General features: G+C 33.0%; 1 protein-coding gene across 3 annotated transcripts in view; it reads left to right on the forward strand.

Moving 5' to 3' along the window:
* The window catches only part of LOC124370385 (nocturnin), a 33,620-nt gene extending 12,794 nt beyond the window's left edge, over positions 1 to 20,826 (forward strand). For 2 of the 3 annotated variants that reach the window (XM_046828672.1, XM_046828677.1), the window contains exons 2-7: positions 11,894 to 12,057; positions 12,586 to 12,645; positions 13,999 to 14,120; positions 15,114 to 15,320; positions 15,960 to 16,255; positions 18,667 to 20,826. In XM_046828672.1, the coding sequence (XP_046684628.1) occupies positions 11,894 to 12,057; positions 12,586 to 12,645; positions 13,999 to 14,120; positions 15,114 to 15,320; positions 15,960 to 16,255; positions 18,667 to 18,853 (1,036 nt within the window). In that variant the 3' untranslated portion in view covers positions 18,854 to 20,826. Of the gene's footprint in view, positions 1 to 8,789; positions 8,929 to 11,893; positions 12,058 to 12,585; positions 12,646 to 13,998; positions 14,121 to 15,113; positions 15,321 to 15,959; positions 16,256 to 18,666 lie in introns of those variants that run through there. The other variant, XM_046828683.1, reaches the window with a different exon arrangement.

Genomic DNA, 20,826 nt, shown 5'->3' on the forward strand with positions numbered 1-20,826 from the left:
TTGATAGTCGTTCCATCGTGAGCCTCTTGGGCGTATTATGAAGGTATGTACCATATTCCTGCCTCTATCTAGCTGTTACCCACGGCTTCGCACGCAAATCTTAAGAACCGAAGTCCTTATATTACTTAGTAAATTTTTTTTTTTACTATAATAAATTTTAGATTAAATTAGTTATATCTCCGATGCCACGATTGAGCTTGCTTTGTTGTCTCGATCGAGAGAATATGTACACACGGAGTTTTGAGAACCATACTTCTGTCAAAAAAAAACAACTAAGGTTGATTTTATAACATTCTTTATATTTGTAGCCAACGTAAGATAGTAATTATGATATCTGCATTACTCTTCTGATCAAGCATGAGCATGGTTTATATTAAATAAATATTGCAGTTAAAGGTGAATTTTTACGTCAAATTTGAATTGTATTATCTGGATAGTAAAGTCTATGTTTAACAGTGATTGCAAAAACAGTTTAAACAAAATTTGTCGTTTCTCTTAAGCTTACTCTATGCTTTAAAACTATAAGTGTAATATATGTTTACAAAGAACAGCTGATTAAAAATTTTAAAAGACGTTAACATATGTTTGCTGCAATGCATTTCTTATGGGTATTTCTGTAACCAGTGGGGCGGAATCCTGAATCGGGAAAGGGATGGGCATAGCTTATAAACCTTCTCCGTGGAAAAATACATATACGTACAAATTTTCATCATGATCGGTCCAATAGTTCACGATTCCATAAAGGACAAACATACAAACATTCATTTTTATATATATAGATATATATATATATATATGCTATTTCAATAATTTTTTGCAAAAGTTGCCCGCGGCTTCGCACGCAATTTCCCGTTGAAAACAGTACACTATATTCACTTATTCTTTTTCTATCACATTCTAAACATTGCTGAGATAATTGATAGTCGTTCCATCGTGAGCCTCTTGGGCGTATTATAGGTATGTACCATATTCTGCCTTATCTAGCTGTTACCCACGGCTTCGCACGCAAATCTTAAGAACCGAAGTCCTTATATTACTTAGTAAATTTTTTTTTTTACTATAATAAATTTTAGATTAAATTAGTTATATCTCCGATGCCACGATTGAGCTTGCTTTGTTGTCTCGATCGAGAGAATATGTACACACGGAGTTTTGAGAACCATACTTCTGTCAAAAAAAAACAACTAAGGTTGATTTTATAACATTCTTTATATTTGTAGCCAACGTAAGATAGTAATTATGATATCTGCATTACTCTTCTGATCAAGCGTGAGCATGGTTTATATTAAATAAATATTGCAGTTAAAGGTGAATTTTTACGTCAAATTTGAATTGTATTATCTGGATAGTAAAGTCTATGTTTAACAGTGATTGCAAAAAACAGTTTAAACAATTTGTCGTTTCTCTTAAGCTTACTCTATGCTTTAAAACTATAAGTGTAATATATGTTTACAAAGAACACTTAACATCTTCAACGTCGCCGTTGGCTTATCTCATCGCTGCTACTTTGATGTTAATATAATTTAAAATTTGTAATTTGAAACATTAGACAGTAATGTACACGTGGATTGGTTTTCAGTTATATCACCTTTTGTATGTAGCCTATATTGAAAATAAGTATTAACTTATAAGGTAATAATGTATTAAGTTTCGGTTATTTAGATTCTTTCTAAATCAAATAAAATATCCTTATAAGATATGTTCTCTGAGGATAAGAAAATATATAACAAGTTTTTCATCATTCCATGAGAAATTGTAGGTATTGATGATAGTAATTTGAAAACGATAATTGAAACCGGAAATCGATTGTATGAAATATTTATGATAATAAAAGGTCGATTATGTATTATGGTATGCGGAGATCAACAATGTTTATATTTACAGATAAACATATTTAAATATTACGTATAGAATACAGAATAAATGCCAAATCAGATAGTAAATTGTGTCAAATTGTGTCTCCGTACCTACTTCTTCTGTGTTCGACTTTATTTGTATTTTTTTTTTTTTTTTTTAATGGATAAAACAAGAATATTTTCAAATAGTGTCATACAAAAATTATTTAAAAAAATATAAATGTAAAGCTAATTCTATTCAAGGCTTTTTAAATTGACACTGGCAGCTTCAGAGAAAAAATAAAACTATTGAGTCCAAACGGTCTGAGGTTCGTTTTTAGATTGTGTCACACCAACTCGGCAAGTTCACTATACGTACTTCTATTTATTTGTTCCTTCGATGTCAAGGCATGATCGATTATAATTGTATAATAAATTGTGGTGCTATATGTAGTCGTTTTATTATGTAATTTCTTGTGTACACATTTATTTATCTGATTGTGTTTGCTGATTGACTGAGTCCGATTGACTATCAAAATTATTATTACCGAAAAGCCGGTCTTTTAGTACAGGCCAGGTCACATGACAATACCCGTAGATACAACATGATAGCGTAATCAAACCTCCCGAACTCGCGGCCTCCTAGTACTTGGGTTAGATTACAACAACACGAAGGCGTACCAAGAAACTTATTTCCTTTTCGATAATATGATTCTTTTATAAAACAAGCATGTAGGACAATCTACTGAACTTGTTAATCCATTTTCTTAGAAGGAAATACTGGAAGCTGATTGAACATGCCGGACATTCTGTCTTTTTTCTCCTCTAGAAGGCTAGCGGTTGGCACTACTGTACTGTAGATTACATTACAGATCAGCTGATTGTCTATCTATTGTAACAGCTGTTCAGTCCTTTCACGCACCGAGCGCATGCGCAAGGCCTCACGTGTTGCCAGCGTGAATTATATTAGTTCTGGCTTCTCGACTAGTTTGTTGTTTATTTTTGTTTCCCTCCATTCTGGATCGCTGCCTGTTTGTTCCTTCCTAGTACGTGACCGACAAAGCCACAAGGACTGCGGCCAACTGTGTGCCTTTTTGCCAAATGAAAATATTTTCTCATCCTTTCAGAAAAGCAGGGCAAAAATCCACCCGAGTTCCTGACCTTGGCTCAAACAAATACTGCAGTATTTCTTCACCTGCACTCTCGAGTCCCGGGTCTCTTTTAAGTAACCGCATTTGGTTTAGTCAATATTTAAAATACAAATATGGAACTTTGATGCGGGTCACTTCAATGTTTATAGTAGTATATTATGCTCTGCATAAATAGGGTCGTTTTTCCAAAAGAGTTCGGATACTTCATTGAGTTTAAACATTATTTTCTAAACATCATATTGGAAATTTGCAGTTTGATTGGCTAAAATAATTTTAACAAATTCAGGCGTTGTATTGTATTAGTAAGTTAATTTCATTCTACAAAAGCAATAGTTTAAACTTGCTATATGTTGCAGTACGATTCGTCTGGAATGCAAAGTTACTACCTTATACAGTGCTGTAGCAATCACGGCTGTGAGAGATGTTTCAATGTTTGCTTGTTTGTCGACGTGCCATCCTCTCGCGTTCCTCTCTATTCGAAGCTTCCTGCTGTTTGTCACGTATAGATTTTGAGAGTTTTATGGTGAACAATGAAATGTATTCCTATGAAATCAATTTTCAATGTATGACATAACCAACTAATTACAAATTAAAAACATTTTGAACACATCAATGAATTATTAATTGTTAAATTGAGAAGCCACGCCGGTTTGCCAACATAAGTATTGTAAGTGCCATAAGGATGAAGAATGTGTGTTGAGTCAACGAGGTGTACCTCGCCACAACCATTCTTAACCAAAGAAGTTCTACAATGTTATGCATAGTCCGAGCCATAGAGATTTCGCTCTTGGCCACATTGTTAAGCCGCTGAAATCTTCCAGTGCATCCTTCTAGGTACATCTTGTTCTTTAATTATAATTTTCTTTCGTAACAGAAATTTAGTGTCAATTGTAACACTCAAGTCTAGAGACCCAAACAAGTTTTTTATTGAGTAATTACAGTAAAATAGATAATTTAAGTAATCTATAAATGTGTATGCACAATTTATGAAACAGTGTTATGTAACTAACGTCTTTTAGTTCATAAAGTTCATTATCTGCAGTTTCGTAAATGTTCGCAGATTTCTATGGCTAAAATGCGAAATTATTCAAAACTGTTACTACAGAAGCCATGAAAGATTACAAAGACGTAGCAATTAAAATCGTTTATGGCTTTCTGAAATTGTCAGCATTTACATTGCAAAATTTAGTAACCCGTTCTAATTGAAAACTTGATGCCCAATGGTTGATAAATTGAAAATGTCAAACCTCAAGCCCAGATTGTTAGGAAACCATCGCTAAAATCAAGTTCTCAAATATTCCAACAGTAATCCTATATTTTTTTTTTTTTTTTTTTTTTTTTTTAATAGAAAACACATTCAGAAAATCTTTGATTTTCGTATAGTTTTTCGTATTTTAACAACGTAAGGCGCTAATTTTCAAACTCACAAGTGACACATATAATGTAAAAGAAAAATCTAGTTTAATCTGTATTCTTGTATTTACTGTCCTAACTCCATTTTAGAACCGAAAAAATTAACTCAATATTTCTCTCTTCCTACAAGAACCATTTTTGTAACAATCAGCTTACATGGTATTTTATTTTAATACAAAACTAAATATATAGTTTTTTCTTACAAAACATACCAACGTACGTACAAAGTATATTTCTGGATGTGATGCTTTTGTATATCTTGAAAACGTTTTTATGAAGTTTTAAACTCGTTTTATTGGTCACAATTGTACGAATCGTTCATACCTAGACAGAATATCCCGTGAATTGAAGACCTCTTATTTTCTATAAAAATAATAAATTCTAAATAAATACATATAGCTTGTTAAACAGAAGTCAATTATTGAATCAATCCAGTCTGTCATTAAAAAAAACATGCGTCCTACTTGTTTGACACCCGTGTCGTACAGTGATAAAAACTGACTTCCTTTCGTAGTTAGGTAAATATGATCTTGCTTGTAGGTAACGTCTTGAAGGGGAATAACAAGGTTAGTGTCTCGGAAATGCAGTTGCAGCGTGTCTCGCGTCGAAAGTATTTTAGTACAGACGTCACTAGATAATCTGATTACAGGATCCGTTAGTGGCAGTAGCTAGCAGGTAGCGGCGGTGGGGCACGGCGCGGTGGGGCACGGCACGGCAAGGGGCATGGTCGATACTCGTGCCTGCCGCTATTGGGTTGGAAGCTGAGTTTGTTGTTTCATGCAGGTACTTATACTCTGACAGCACAATACCATAACCTCACTCTCAGCGCGACATTAGTGTGCATAAAATCGGTTATGGTTGTACATAAATTATTGCAAAATATACTATTATAATCAATAGCATTTTAACATTAATTTCCACGTTATTAATGTTCGATTTCTTTATATTCTTCCCAGCGAAATCAGTATTAATTTTTGATGCCGTAAACAAAATGTAAGGATTTGGGTAGATTGTTTTTAAGTACTGATTGTAATCTAAACAACGCAACGTCTCTGTGCGCCAGGAATGTGTACTTACTTGTGCGTTCATACTAGAAGTGAATGGGACAGTTAGTTAAAACTATTTCATCACTTGGGACTTCACCATTACACTGAACAAATACCGGCTTATACAATATTCTAATTATTTCTAAATTTCTTGAAGTACCGTACTTAACTCTTATATCACGCACTTTCAAGTTATATTTACATTTAATGGAAACGATGTAGCCAGGTTTTGGATTTACGAATGTTGTAGACTAGAATCTCAGAAAATAACTTTTCATTTTCTACTCGTAAAAGGACAAGCCCCGCAAAAACCTAAAGAATCACGATTTTCCAATATTATTTTTTATTTTTGGGACGAATGTTTTAGAAACGGAAGGTTTATCATTAGGCAACCCTATAAAAAATTAGTTTCGTGGAATCGGAACTAAGATAATATTTGTTAATTGTCCAATGACTTGTTATTATTATTATTAAGCCAAATTGTTATTACCAAAAATAAGGCTCGACTATTTGACTCTGGACGAAGGAGGCATTTTTATTATTGCACAGAGATAAAAATCCAAAAATGTAGTGTGTTACACTCTTTTAGAAATCTTTTACTGTGTGGGATAAGCATTATTTGATATTAATGTCGCTCAGTGCTTAATTAACGATTAGTAAATGTTAACTCTTATCCTGAGAAGGTTGCAAACGCAAACTTAAAATTGGGTTACGTGGTAATCTGGTCGTATACAGCACTCCAACTACTCTCGTAGAGCATGCCAGCTTGAACAAGTGCAGTCATCGTTTTTATTTGATAGTGTGAACATTCCAGGAAACTGCTAAAAAGGTATAAATAAAATGTCAATTTTGAGGTCACGTGTTGTAACGGAAAGTGACGCGTGTGTCTTGCAACTTAAATAATTTTATGCATAATAATAATAATAATAGCCTACACTGAAATCAAAATTAACGTTTAATTTGAACTATTGTTCGCAATATCAAATTATTTTGGATTGATTATTTTTCTAAGTTAACTATCTGGTGTAAATTAAATAAAAACTACAAGCATTTATAGTTTTTTAAAGGAAATAAAACTAGACAAAATCGAAAATTAAAAAATATAATGGCTTTGCCTCAAGAGACTGCATACTTAGGTAATGTGTACGCAAACTAGACAATTATATATTCTTATGGATTTTACTTATCTATTCATATTTTATAGTAGGATTGTGAATTTAACATCATCTTAATCAAGGTATACAATCGCTGACACACGTATCGGTTAATAAAAACGTTTATTCCATTTTAAATTTGTTAATTCAAGTATTTTTTAAATCGTGTTTGATTACGGCAAATTCCGAAATATTAAGGGACTAATTACTAAAAAAGTATTACGTGTTTAATATATGAACACCTATGCAATTCTACAGTCTGAATATACTATTAGAAATTGGAGTGAACGCAAGCTCGCCTCGGGGAGTGTATAAACTATTCGATGGGTGCAAAGTGCAAATAGCTCATAACCTCGTGGGTATTTGCATGACAGTATTTATGTCTTTCACTCCCTTGCAAAGGCTCAGATCCGCTTTCATGTCTATGTATATGGAAGACTAATTTGGAAACGCAACTGACTCCGACGAGACTTGAGCTCAATCATTCCTGACCCCCACACAACCCTGCCAAAATATGATGTGTGACGTCTTTACACGTCTACTCGGATGATTATATGACTCCACATCCACCCCACGTCCTGTGCACACAATTCATAGTGAGCTCAATCATTCCTGACCCCCACACGACCCTGCCAAAATATGATGTGTGACGTCTTTACACGTCTACTCGGATGATTATATGACTCCACATCCACCCCACGTCCTGTGCACACAACTCATAGTGAGCTCAATCATTCCTGACCCACAACCGTCCCTGCCAAAATATGATGTGTGACGTCTTTACACGTCTACTCGGATGATTATATGACTCCACATCCACCCCACGTCCTGTGCACACAACTCATAGTGAGCTCAATCATTCCTGACCCCCACACGACCCTGCCAAAATATGATGTGTGACGTCTTTACACGTCTACTCGGATGATTATATGACTCCACATCCACCCCACGTCCTGTGCACACAACTCATAGTGAGCTCAATCATTCCTGACCCCCACACGAACCTGCCAAAATATGATGTGTGACGTCTTTACACATCTTCTCGTATGATTATATGACTCCACATCCACCCCACGTCCTGTGCACACAACTCATAGTGAGCTCAATTATTCCTGACCCCCACACGACCCTGCCAAAATATGATGTGTGACGTCTTTACACATCTTCTCGTTTGATTATATGACTCCACATCCACCCCACGTCCTGTGCACACAACTCATAGTGAGCTAATGGTATCTCCTATAAATTAAAATTGCCTGTTATAGTTATTTAATAATTAATTATTTATTCATCAAGTATATTTATACAAATATTTATTAACAAAGTGATTAAAACGGAAACAAACAAAACAGGGGTTTTATACAGACATTTTATGATTCTCAAATTTTTAGGTTTCCTACAACCAACTCTTGAAACTGAGAAACAACCGGTACTTAATTTTACATTCTAAATTCAGCAAAAGATTTAACTATGACAATATGATGAACAGTGTTCGCTTTCTTACCAGCCCATTACAACTTGAAACAAATATGATGTCACGTTATTATTCTGCTATAAAGGATAAATATGTTTACATCTATATAATTTGAAGATTATTGTGTGAATTAATTTTGAGAATTTTTTACTCATGAACATACGTATTGTTTCTAAAGAAACAGTAATAACGTTTAGTGAATTAAGTACCATAATTAAAATGGTGGCTTTTTTATTGTACAGAACACGTACTTAATTAGTATAACTAATAAATAGTAAATTGTAATTCGGTGTGTGAACTTCAAGTGCTTCAAATATAAACTATTGATTATTAGAAATCACGCATAATTGACAACTAAAATAAAGTTTTTACAAATTTACTAATGTTTTAACTGGTTAACATTGTATACAGTTCTGATCAATCATATGTTTTATAACGGTGTCATACTTAGTAGCCTACACTAATATATAAGTAACTTATACATTGTATAAACCAAAATTTTTACAAATGCAATGAATTTTTATTGTATTTATTAAAAGAAGTAGAACTAGCATTGATTGCAAACACGGTATGGATGAGGAAGTTGGCAATGATGTAAACTGCCGAGAAGTCGAGACTTTCCGTACTGTAACATTGGCACAACTGTCCCGCCCACACGAACAGTGGCCCAAGTCACCCGACCCCAACCCGATCAGTGCGGTACTGTCACTGTGTGTAAACAGTGTTACTTTCCTGTGCGTGAGTGCGAGTGTGAGAGTGCGAGGTTAGCGGGCAGCCCGCCAACATGTTACTTCCGGCAGACATAACCTTGCACCCATATCCGGTTTACCTTAATAATGTCTCCGTTTGAAAAATGTGAGTTGTAGAACTATTTTATTACCAAGCGATAATTTTTTTATTTAACTAATTAAACCCTTGGTATTAAAATGCTTGAAGCTGTAGAACACAAAAATTATTAATTCTTATGACATTTGTCATTTTTTTAGTGCATTTTCCCCTAGGAAACTTCGTCCCAAACTCCTAGTAAATTACGTCATATTTAACTTGATACACAGATTCAATGAATCACAGCTCAAGTAAGTAGTCTTGTTGAAAAAGTATATTCTTCTTTACCCGCAAACTTGTAACCGATTTTGCATCCTGAAACTTTCTTATAATTATTTTAAATTGAGTTTTACTATCATTTTCTAGCTGGAACCATGCGTTTCCGTTTGTCCTTTTCAAAATGGTTTTATTTTACAAAACGTTCTCTATAAATCGTCTTTTCAATTCATATTTCACACTCTGGTCATTAACGTTTTCATTATACCTATTATAGTCTATTAAAACAACATTTTCAAATAGAGACTTGCACAGACATTCTTTCCAAACGCGCTCAGTATTTAATTCGGACAAAACCTTTATAATGTAGGTCAATCTGCAGAGTTGATTTACATTTCGCATTACAAATAATGTATTAAGAAATAATTCATGTTATTGAAATATTCTGGCATATTACTCGAGCTGTCTAGTGTACTTATATTAGATTTGCAAGGCTACCTACACAGTTATGTAAATATGTAGCCTAGCCCGTAATGCATTGCCATTGCTATTATACCGACCTTCGCTCATTCAAAGACCTGCCCAACGTTACCATGTAAAATTAGTTAGTCTATGTCATGTGTTACACCGTACAATACGTGACAGTAACTTTTGATAATTTTTATTGTTCGAAGAAAAGAATGCATTTTTTATTATACGGCAGTTTTGAAGTTGAAAATCACTAAACACTAATGAAAATGTAATTATTTTTATTTTCATTCTGATACCAGAGTTTCATTCTAAAAAAATAAGTTAAGGCCGTTTCATAAATATATTAAATGAATTATTTGAACGAATGTTGTAATATTAATACAAGAACTAGTTTTATAATGGGTTTTCTTCAACAAAAGAAATAAGGAAATCGGAAAACATGCAGTACAGCTATCAGCGCAAAGGTGATAAGGTTGTGATAATTGTTCTAACCACTAATTAGCATCAGTTGTAGAGCCCAAAGTCCCACTGCTGCCAGTTGTTCATGTTTAGATTATATCTATTAGATAACAGCAAACGGTGTCTAATATAACACGTTGAATAACACAACATCCTTGACCACGGACCAAACATAACAGCATGTCAGGTTTTATCTAGTCCGCCTGTGCTAAATACAACCTCATCTCTACAGCCAATATTCTGCGAGCGGGTAAACAACGGAGAAATTGTGTACATTGGCGTGGTCGCCAACTTTCAGAGATCACCTGGTTTGGCCCGGAGCTCTATAACCCAGCGGCGTATCCGGAATGTCAATGGAAGAGGAGATGTAAATATGTATCTGCAAATAATTTTGTACTGTTGAAAAACATATCAAATGAAAAAAAAATAGAATGCGCCAATAATGTAATCACAAACGGAAACCAAACTATAAACATATTCTATTATAAATACGTTTGTTAATATAATTTACATCAATTATTATATATGGCTTCATGGAGGTACAGTTCTTATGTATGACTTCATATCATTTTTTCCATGTCGGAATTACATTTTTTTATAAATAAAAAAATGTCTCTCACTGAAGATATAACTTGTGTGCTTACTATAAAACTTTTACACTTTCATCTTCTGCCGTTTTTATTTGGGCCTGAAAACAACATTTTCAAAACCTCCTACTTTAAATACCTGTAAGTTTACGTACAGTGACCAAAAGAAATTGTCTTATTTTTATATATTTAGGAAAGTTTTTTAGAGGGCTATAAATTTAACATAATACATATTTTACGGACCCAAAATCGGTTGCTCCACCTTAATGGGATGTTGTAGAACTCTTTCATAGGTAGATAATATATTGCATTTTCTACTTCAATTGACAATAAATTTTTGTCTTCCCTTTAAACAGAAAAATGCATTTAGTCTTGCAAGTGTTTTTGACAAGACAAAAATTCCTCTTTTATATTCAGACCAATGTTTGTATTGAACAATGTATGCTACAATACGGAACCACCAGTGTATTTTGCATATATTGTTAGTTTATATTCTAAGCTGGATAAACTAGTAGCAAACTTTATTATTAACAACCAAAAAACAAACATTTAGAACTGGATATAATTGATTTTAAAATTAGGTAAGAATTAGAAGAGTGTATTTCTTTAGCTCCACACTAACTAATATATGCATGCCCCTTATGTCAGCATGAATACAGTTGTACAAGTTCTCTCTGGGCTAGTCTCGATATTTTTATTTTTCCCGTTATAATCAAAACGTGTATGGATAAAGAGTGCAAACAATATTTTTGTTAAAATTTTGTTTCAGAGTGTTCGTTTTAGAAGAGTTGTGTAAAAACTTAAGTTAATAAAAAGTAGTTTAACTTTTTGTTGTAAATTGTAAACTGTACATTTCCAAATAGTTGTTATTATGTACATACAATCTATGTAGATGTTTCAAAATGGCTCACTCTGAGTCTTCCTAAACAATCTCGTATGAAGTAATCAATTTATGTTATGAGTTAAACGCATCTGAAACTGTAATAACAGATGTTTTTTATATTTTTATCATTGTTTAGTTTAAAAAGTGTAAATGTATAAACGATTTTAATTACTGTATAGTTTACAGTACCTCATGCTTGAAAAAATCTAGTAAAGCATGCCGCAGAAATCATTATGTAAGGATCACCCAAATTTTCCTGGTCGAGTAGTAACCTGATGTGAAATTGGAAATAGAGAAATGATTTATTGAGTGTTTAGCAACGCGTTAGATTCCAAGAACCCCTGGAAGCCTTTATTGATGATCGTCTACGCTGTTCCAGGATGGGCAGTTTTAACTCGGCGCCCAAGATCCTGAACGAGGATACGCAAGATGACGATGTGACGCTTCCTGCCAGGATGTCGCAGGACCAGCTGCTGACGCATTGTCGCCAGCAGATGTCCCCGCCGTCGCTGATATCTCGTCACTTCCGCCATCTGCAAACAGGTACCGTCCATTCGACACTCCATCTTCCGAGCCTATCAGCTATTGGCATAATTCTAAATTCTAAACTGTAAAATAACTCATCAGTTTTGATAATTAAATCTGTTTTTAACTTTGGAACTTTAAGAAACTTAAGTGTTCTTTGTTATACTAACTAATTATATAATATATGTATGATTCCGGCACACAAATTATAAGAGATTTGTGATTCCCTCGATTATGAGACCAGAGACCAGTCAATCGGAACTATCGAAATTTCCCGTGTATAATACTGAGTGAATAAAAATTACTGTGAAAGTATGCAAATATTAATATTACATATAATTTATAGAGATGTATTTGGAGGCAAAAATCTGCTAATTATTGTCATTTTGGTTCCTTGTGATTATTATTAGTGATGGCTAAGATAAACCAAGACATTGTTTGTTTTGTAATTGAAACATATTATTATATATCTAAATTAATAATCACTTTAAATATTTATAATAATTTTATAGAGTTAGAATTTAAATAGACCTAATTGATTTACAGATTGCAGTGAATCCAAGCCTTCCACACTGAGGATCCTGCAGTGGAATCTTCTGTCACAAGGTACTATTTATTATCTTGATTATAATGGTAAATTTATTTTTTATTCTGCTGAATTAATTCATTAGTAGTTTTGCACTGTTATTATGCACAGTTATAGGTTAATATATATTAATATCTTTTCATAAAAACAAAAAATGTTATCAGTATTGTCATATTTAAGTAAATATTTCAATACCCAAAAAGCAGTTGCTATTTGAATTAACACTGTATATTTTTTATTTTTCTGTATCAGAAATATAACATTATTCACCTTAATTGTACCTCTTTTAGAATTATTATAGTTCACTTAGTACTTTTCAAAAGCTGTGCAAACCACTCCTTTTTATTCTATTGATAATAACCGCTTGTACTTTAGTACTTACTTATTGAATTGCAATAATTCCAATAACAGCATATTAATGAACTTTGATTGGCAAAAAAAAAAAACAAGGGTTGATTCATTGTGAATGTTGAGTTTAGCTCCAGTTCATCCTTTCTTTTAGTGCAGTGTCACAGACTTAGCGTCTGGAATTTGGAATCATGTTCGTCTGAAGAAATTTTTTTTTAACCGGTGATGAAGAAGGTTAAAATGAACTTCTTACATCGTTTTGATATCAGACACAACTAGACTACAAAATATAGTGTAATGTAGGTGAAGACATTCTCATTGTCTCATGAGGTGCACAATTCCAGACACTTCCAGGTGCATTGTCTCATCAGATTCCAGACGCTGCACTAATAGGAAAGGTGAATGGAGCTAAACTTCAAATCTATCTTAGCTAGCAACCTGTCTTTCACCCTTTACACTGATCCTCGATACATATAGATTCTTCACTCTTTTCAGATTTATCATGAAAATTGTTTTAAGAGATTACATATGCCAATATATCCTTATGTGTATTAATAAATTTAATTTTGAAAACCTGCAACACTGTTTAAATGTTTCAAAATATCGCTAATAAAATTGTGCCAATTTTTCAGTACAAGTTATACAATTGTTGTAAAACAACATACACATACTTCTCATAATATTTTTGGGTTAGTTGTTCAATCTCGGACATGTTGGATACAATCTGGGATACCTTTGGAACAAGTATAATACGGTATTGGCCAATTTGTGATACTTCCTTGTGGTCCCCTCATAATACTCCAGTTCCAGTTTGGGATATTGTAGCTTGATTTGAGATTACATAGCTACATTTCTGGTCCAATAAGAAATATATTTCAAAACTGGATTTTAAGAAAATAATTGCTGCATTAAAGCAGTAAAAATTTGTGTTGTAATTGATGACGAATGTGTTGTTTTGACTTCCCTAGACAAAGGATCTTATCATTTGTCGTTGTTCAGCTAGTAAAACTCTATGGCTGTTTCAGCTCTGGGACAGAACAATGACAACTTCGTCTCCTGTCCCGAAGCTGCCCTGGAGTGGAGCCGCCGAAGGAATCTGATAGCTGACGAGATTGTCAGATACAGCCCTGACATCATCTGTCTACAGGTAGCCTACTAAAGAGATTATTCCAGTTTTATATCTTTATATCTTTCTTGAAAAAGTGTTATTTAGCTATCAATGCATGCAATATTAAACCGTGTACTTGTACATGGAAATAAAAAAAGTCATTGCTCATTGAATGGGCCATATTTAATATTGTGTCGTCCATCCGCATTGTGTAGACCACCTCACAGAAACATTACTCCAGGAGCTGAGAGCCAATGTGCATTGTATTAACTCATAACCATTTCATATAATTTTATTTCGAAATTTTACCTAAGAAAAAAATCAGTTATCAGCCACACTAGCTTTGGTGGAAGTGGATTGGATGTTATCAGAAGGGTTAAATATATTTTGCTTCCATACAGAATTATATATCCCAGTGTTTCCTTTTAATATACAGGTTTATGAAAGTTCATCAGAAATATCTTCTTTATGAAGTTAAAAGCATATACATTCTTGTCAGTAGCAAAAGTAAGACTACTATTGTACATCATTGGATTATCTTTGTTGTTGGACCTTGCCAGCAAGAGTGGTAATGCTTCTAAAAGTGATTACAAAATAAAAAGTGCTTCCCATACCAAATTTTGTGTTTATTTGGTGTGGGATATTAACAGATATCTTAATATTCAGATATGTTTAATTAACATTTCTAACATTAAGGCTGATAGTGTTTATAAGCATCTTTCACAATGATAATCCTTTTTCATGTTACCCAGGAACTTTAGTGAGGGCTTATGGAATAGTATTACTTGATAAATATCATACATGTTTTGATGTTAGCAGATTAAAATTAATTTTTTTTCTATTACAACTTGAATTGCCTGTACAAGAACTGAGGATGAACTGTATACACATACAAGTCACTTGAAATATTACATTAGGATCTATTCTTCATTTACAAATTAATTGCCTCATCAGTCGATTTAAATATTTACATAAAGTTGAAATCTACATCCATTTTGTAATTCTTTAATTTTCATTATTTAAAATTTGCAGGAAGTGGATCATTTCAAGTACCTTCAGAAGGTTTTGGGTACTCAGGGGTTCCGTGGCATGTTCTTCCCCAAGCCGGATTCACCCTGTATGTACATCAAGGGCAACAATGGACCGGACGGCTGTGCTATCTTCTACCAGACCGAACGATACCAGCTGGTTCGCACTGAGACCAGAGTTCTGGAGGTCTGGAGGGTCCAGAGCAACCAGGTGATTTATAATAAATCATTAACGATTTAGAGAATATACAGCTTTAGTTTAGGTAACTCATGCTCTCTGAAGCATTGCAGTTTGCTGTGGCATAATAAAGCCCGTCTGAAACTGTTAACACTTCAATGTGCAAGGTTATTAATAAAATGTGGTTTGTTTTAGACTATAAAGTTCATATCGTTTATAAATATATGTTTGTGTGAGCACGTATGGTGTGAACGTGATATTGTAGATCAGATCTGGCAAAACCCAGTTAATAAAAGGGAGTTTTGGAAAACATTATAACTTTCTTTTATTATGCAAATTCTTTTCCAGTCATCTAGATAAGAGCGAAAACTTAGAATATTGTAAAGATGTTAAATATTTACTACTTTATAATAGTTCTCAAAAAATACAAAACTAAATTTTAAACTAGCAAAACGTTGTTGGCTTCATGCTGTGGGATTTATGGCTTCCTATCTCTAAAATAGCAATTAATATAGATTTAACCAATTGAAAGATTTTGAACAGCTGCTTCTGTTTCAAAGAATATCAAACATTTTAGTAAATATGATTTAGTGGCATATATGTTGGAGAATTAGCTCAGATCAATTCATAATTTTTGACTACAAGATTCTAAAGTAATTATCCACTCTACAGGTAGCAATTCTGATGATTCTCCGGGACAAGGAAACAGATGAAGAGATCTGCGTGGCCACAACACATCTAAAAGCTCGTAACGGTGCTCTATTATCGGCACTGCGCAACGAGCAAGGCAAAGATCTGCTAGAATTTGTTGCCCAGCACGCTGGCAACCGACCAGTCATCCTCTCCGGAGACTTTAATGCTGAGCCAATAGAACCCATCTACTCCACCGTTCTCTCTCATGACCTCTTGCGTCTCACCAGTGCCTATGGCCAAGGGGCAGAACCTCCCTACACCACCTGGAAGATCAGGTAGTTATTGGGTAAAGTTGTAGTCAAATATCTTGTTAGGTTCAGAACTATCCAAGAGTACCACTGTCACTATGTACAGGTACTAGACAAGGGGTCTGTACTCGCAGCCATCTTAATTTTAGCCCTATAAGAACAATGTCAGAGCTCAAACACTTTTACACCTTAGATTTTAGTCATACATCATGGAAGTCTCATTTTAGAAATAGAATTGCCCATCCAAAAGCTTTTTAGTTTTTTCAATATTGTTATTAGTTATTGAAAAATAAAATCTTAAATGTTTTTGTACTTCACCGCTTAAATATTTAAACATAAAAATTGTTTGGACACATATTAATTGTATCATTAAAATGATAAATCTTTCATATTTCTGTAACAAAGAATAAAGCCTTATAAAGGTGTTCAAGGTTTAACGTTGTTTGTAAAGACTAAAAATGAAGGTTGTTTCATTTTTGCCATCTCAAACTATACATTGAAAAACGTGTTTTTTCTGGTATGTGCATTTATATAACCAAGGACAGAAACTGTATCTTACATAATCTGTGTCTTTGCCCTTCACCAATTTTTCTCTATGGACAAGAAGCCCTTGTATGTACTTACACAGCTTCCAGATTGACAGAATATTCAGGATAGGTGCATGTGGGTAGGGGGGGGGGTTGGTGGATGCCTCCAGTAGAGATCCCATTGTAGAGGAGGAATAGTGGGCATTATTTTATATGTGCCACTTTAGAAGAAGTAGTTGGCAGTAGACTAGAAGTTATTGCTTTACTCCATTACCTATGGCATTTGCAGTTAGTAATGTGCCACTCCTTTACATCCATCAAGTTCTAAGATGTAAATGACACATTGATTGTTGTGGTCTCCAGTGAAGGTTTTACTGGTAGGTATAAACCAGCCAGAAGTTAACTCTCCTCGGTGGGTGAAGGTAAAATCACTTGTCAGTCTTAGGCCATAAAACTAGCTAGGCAATATAGAACAACCCAAAGATGTACGGTATGGTATAGTTTGCATTTAATTTATATTTTAATGTCATACCACAAGAATATATATGTTTAATATCTATAGCATTAATTCAAGTTATAAATTGCATACATTTTTAACTGTAAATATTCCAATAAAATCAATACAAATTAAAATTTGTCATTTCCAATCAACCTGGACACTGGGATGAACTTCTTTAAATCAATAATAATCAGTTTAGCAGCAATAATTGTGTTCTTGAATGAAGTTTAGTATCTACCATAGGAAATGTACACTCCTACATTCAATTATTTAGTCAGAATTTCCCTTTTGATCATAAACAATCATGTTAATATGAGTTCCATAGAAATCTGTTGATATTAACTAAAGTTATTTAAATATGGCATATTAAGTGCCTCCTTAATATGGCATGTCAAATGTTTATATATAGCTGGAACCCAACATGAAAGTATCCCAAAACAGGACCACATAGCTCTTGCAAACTTAGGAAATGTAAATATGCTTTTTAGTTCATGTTATTTTTCACAACATATTAGGTTGAGAACAGATCTTAGTCAAAGAAGCTACGTCATGGTAAAAAACCTTTTTTTGCCTAATAAAATGTAAGAAACTATTTTTTGAAGTTTTGGTACATTTTTTTCACACACTGTACTTTTAAACTTATTAATCTAATTAACAATAGTATGATTATACTCACCATGACAATTTTTAGAATATGATAAGCAATTGTTTTTAGTAGATTTCTTATTTAACAGGCAATAGGATATTGATACATTTTTAGGATTTAGTTGTATTTTTTATTAATAATATAAACAACTTGGAGGCTTGTCTTATCTGTTTTAATATATTTCTTTGTATAACCTTGTTTGTTAGTATGTATTTTGCTTACTTTATTTTTAAAGTAATTAAACTCTTTTTGTCCCCTGAGTCCAGTTCAGCAATATTCCCTGAGACCAAAAATTAAGATCATGAATACAATCATTCATGTATAATAAATTCTAGTTCAATTTGCATATTATTCTTTTATCAGACACATTTTGTATTAAAGTTCAAACATATGTTTTATTATATGCTTAAAAATGCATGCAGTGATTTGATCATATGTAATCTCTCTGGTGTAATTTTACACCAGACTGCACAGTACTTATGATATGTTTCTTATAGACAGAGTTTTACATGCAGATTATTTAAAATTCTACATTCTGAGAGACAGTTATGCAAACTAATTACAGGATATTTTTGAGCAGATTTCCCATTGAAGGAAAATCAAAAATACTGAAAAAGTAATCATGAGCAAATTGAATTTGTACAATATCTTGCATCCAGAAAGTGCAATCTCTTGCATGTTAAAGCTTAGTTACTTCATTATATTGATCAACCTGAACTTATCTTGTGTGCCTGAAAGTTCACTAAAGTAACGTATTCTGACGCAGGGAGGAGGGTGAAGTGTGCCACACGATAGACTACGTGTTCTGTTCCCGAGACCGTTTCACAACAACCAACCTCCTAGAGTTTCCGTCTGGGGAGGAGATCGGAATCGACCGCATCCCTTCCTTCTCTTACCCCTCAGACCACTTCTCATTGGTGTGTGACCTGGATCTTCATCCCGCCAAGTTGTAAATTCCATCTTGTATTTCATTTGCCATTCCATCATTCATGTCATCTGTTTTGTCTAATTAAAGATGTGAGGTAAAAGCAAATGGAAGCTGCAAGGATTCATGATGAGTTCTATTCATTCTGTTTCATGTTTAGATTTTGAATTGTCACAAAACTACAGTAGTTTGTTTTGTTTTTTTTTTTTTTTATTTCCTCAATTTTGTTCTCATTTTAGTTTGATTGAACCAACATTATAAGAAGTAGTAGCATTTTTATTACTTTCATTTGAACTCAGGCTTTGGAGTTAAACTTTGTGTTTGTGTTCAGTTCAAATTACGGTGTTGTGAGAAAACCTTCTTTTGCAGAATAATTTAAAGGAACTATAACGTGAAATAAAAAATTTTAGTATCAAATCTTTTTTTACAGTGTCCTTTTATAAATAGTCCCTTCGAATTTTTGTACTTAATTACAATTTATATTGGAACTATACAGACAAATATACTCATAAAAAACACTTTTAACATTAAAAAAACTAGTGTTATTTACGTTTCAGACCATGAACATTGACATACTAGTTCCCTCAAGTTATTCTATAAAACCATGTTTCTTTACATTCATATTTTGAACTGAACACAAATATTAAGCTTTGCTTTGTAAAAAATATGTTTAGTATAGAAAACTATTTTATACATAGTTTCATTCTATAACAGTAACATAATAGTTCCTTAAATTATTCTATAATATGGAATTTTTTTGTTTTTAAAATCTGTTAATAGTAAGTGAGATGTCCTAGGTTATAACAGTATTCTCCTAAGTGAACCCCACTCAGTTCAAATTTATACATATTTTCTGTAAAATAATGTAATAACAAATAATAAGTTTATGTTATTTGTTATTGTTGATATATGCTAAATAGAAACAATTCTCTCCAGTCCTCAATAATATTTTCTGTTCATCCATCAGAGTATATGTAACTTTTTTAGAAATCGAAATGAAATTGAGTTTTGAATTATTTATTGAATTATGGATTTTATGAAGATTTCCAGGTTTACCTTAAAACCTATGTGTCTTGTACAGTTAATGTTGTTTGTCAATGTGTACATATTGTAGAACCCATTATTGAAAAGTTTACTTGGAGTTTTTTTATATGTTTACATAATTTTTGTACAGGCACTTTTAGGTTTTTTTTATATCTCTACTCTTTATTAAATATGAAACAAATTATCAATCTGATGTCTAGTGTTGTTCAAAGCAGAAACCAAAACTGGACACTTACGATGTGCCATCTGTTCAGTCATGATTGTGACACGATGTACAGAGATGTTGCCTCCCAAGACTGTTTCTTTATACTTACATGACGCACCAGACTTGACATAGTCGTTTTCGATTTTGAACTAGTGGGTACGAACCAATCTGTGATACTAGTACTGTTATCTGTGTTATTTATTGTATATTTTTACCGATGAAGTTCTTCAGTACATCTGAGTGAAGTCATTCTCAATGATTTATTCTTACCAAAGAAATAGACTTAGTAAATGGATTAAATAACGAGCCAGCCGCCCTTGTTGTCGCAAACTGAAGTACTTCATTATTTTTTTACTAATTTATATTTAAGATATTTTACAATGATTGTTGTAATATAAGTATTTTTACTGTTCTATTTTATGAATGTATTTGATTGTATTGCCTTGTGTAATTCTTATCTCTTGTTTATCCAAATATCTCAAATTTTAAGATAATTCAATTATATTTACTTGTATTTATATATGTATTTTATATTAAACTTTTAGTTTATAAGTGTTTCGTACATTAATTTTCTATTGTATTATGTAAAAGACATATTTACGTGGATCTGTGAAGTTTTTAGTTATTTGTACAACAACACGGTGGCAGTTGTTTATTCTTGACTGTTTATTGTATCAACATGTTATTTGTGTGCATTATATATTTCACACTGCGATAGGATTGTTGTTGCACAAATAAAAATATTTGTGTTA

This window comes from Homalodisca vitripennis, chromosome 1 (genome assembly GCF_021130785.1).
Source record: "Homalodisca vitripennis isolate AUS2020 chromosome 1, UT_GWSS_2.1, whole genome shotgun sequence".
Classification (NCBI taxonomy): domain Eukaryota; kingdom Metazoa; phylum Arthropoda; class Insecta; order Hemiptera; family Cicadellidae; genus Homalodisca; species Homalodisca vitripennis.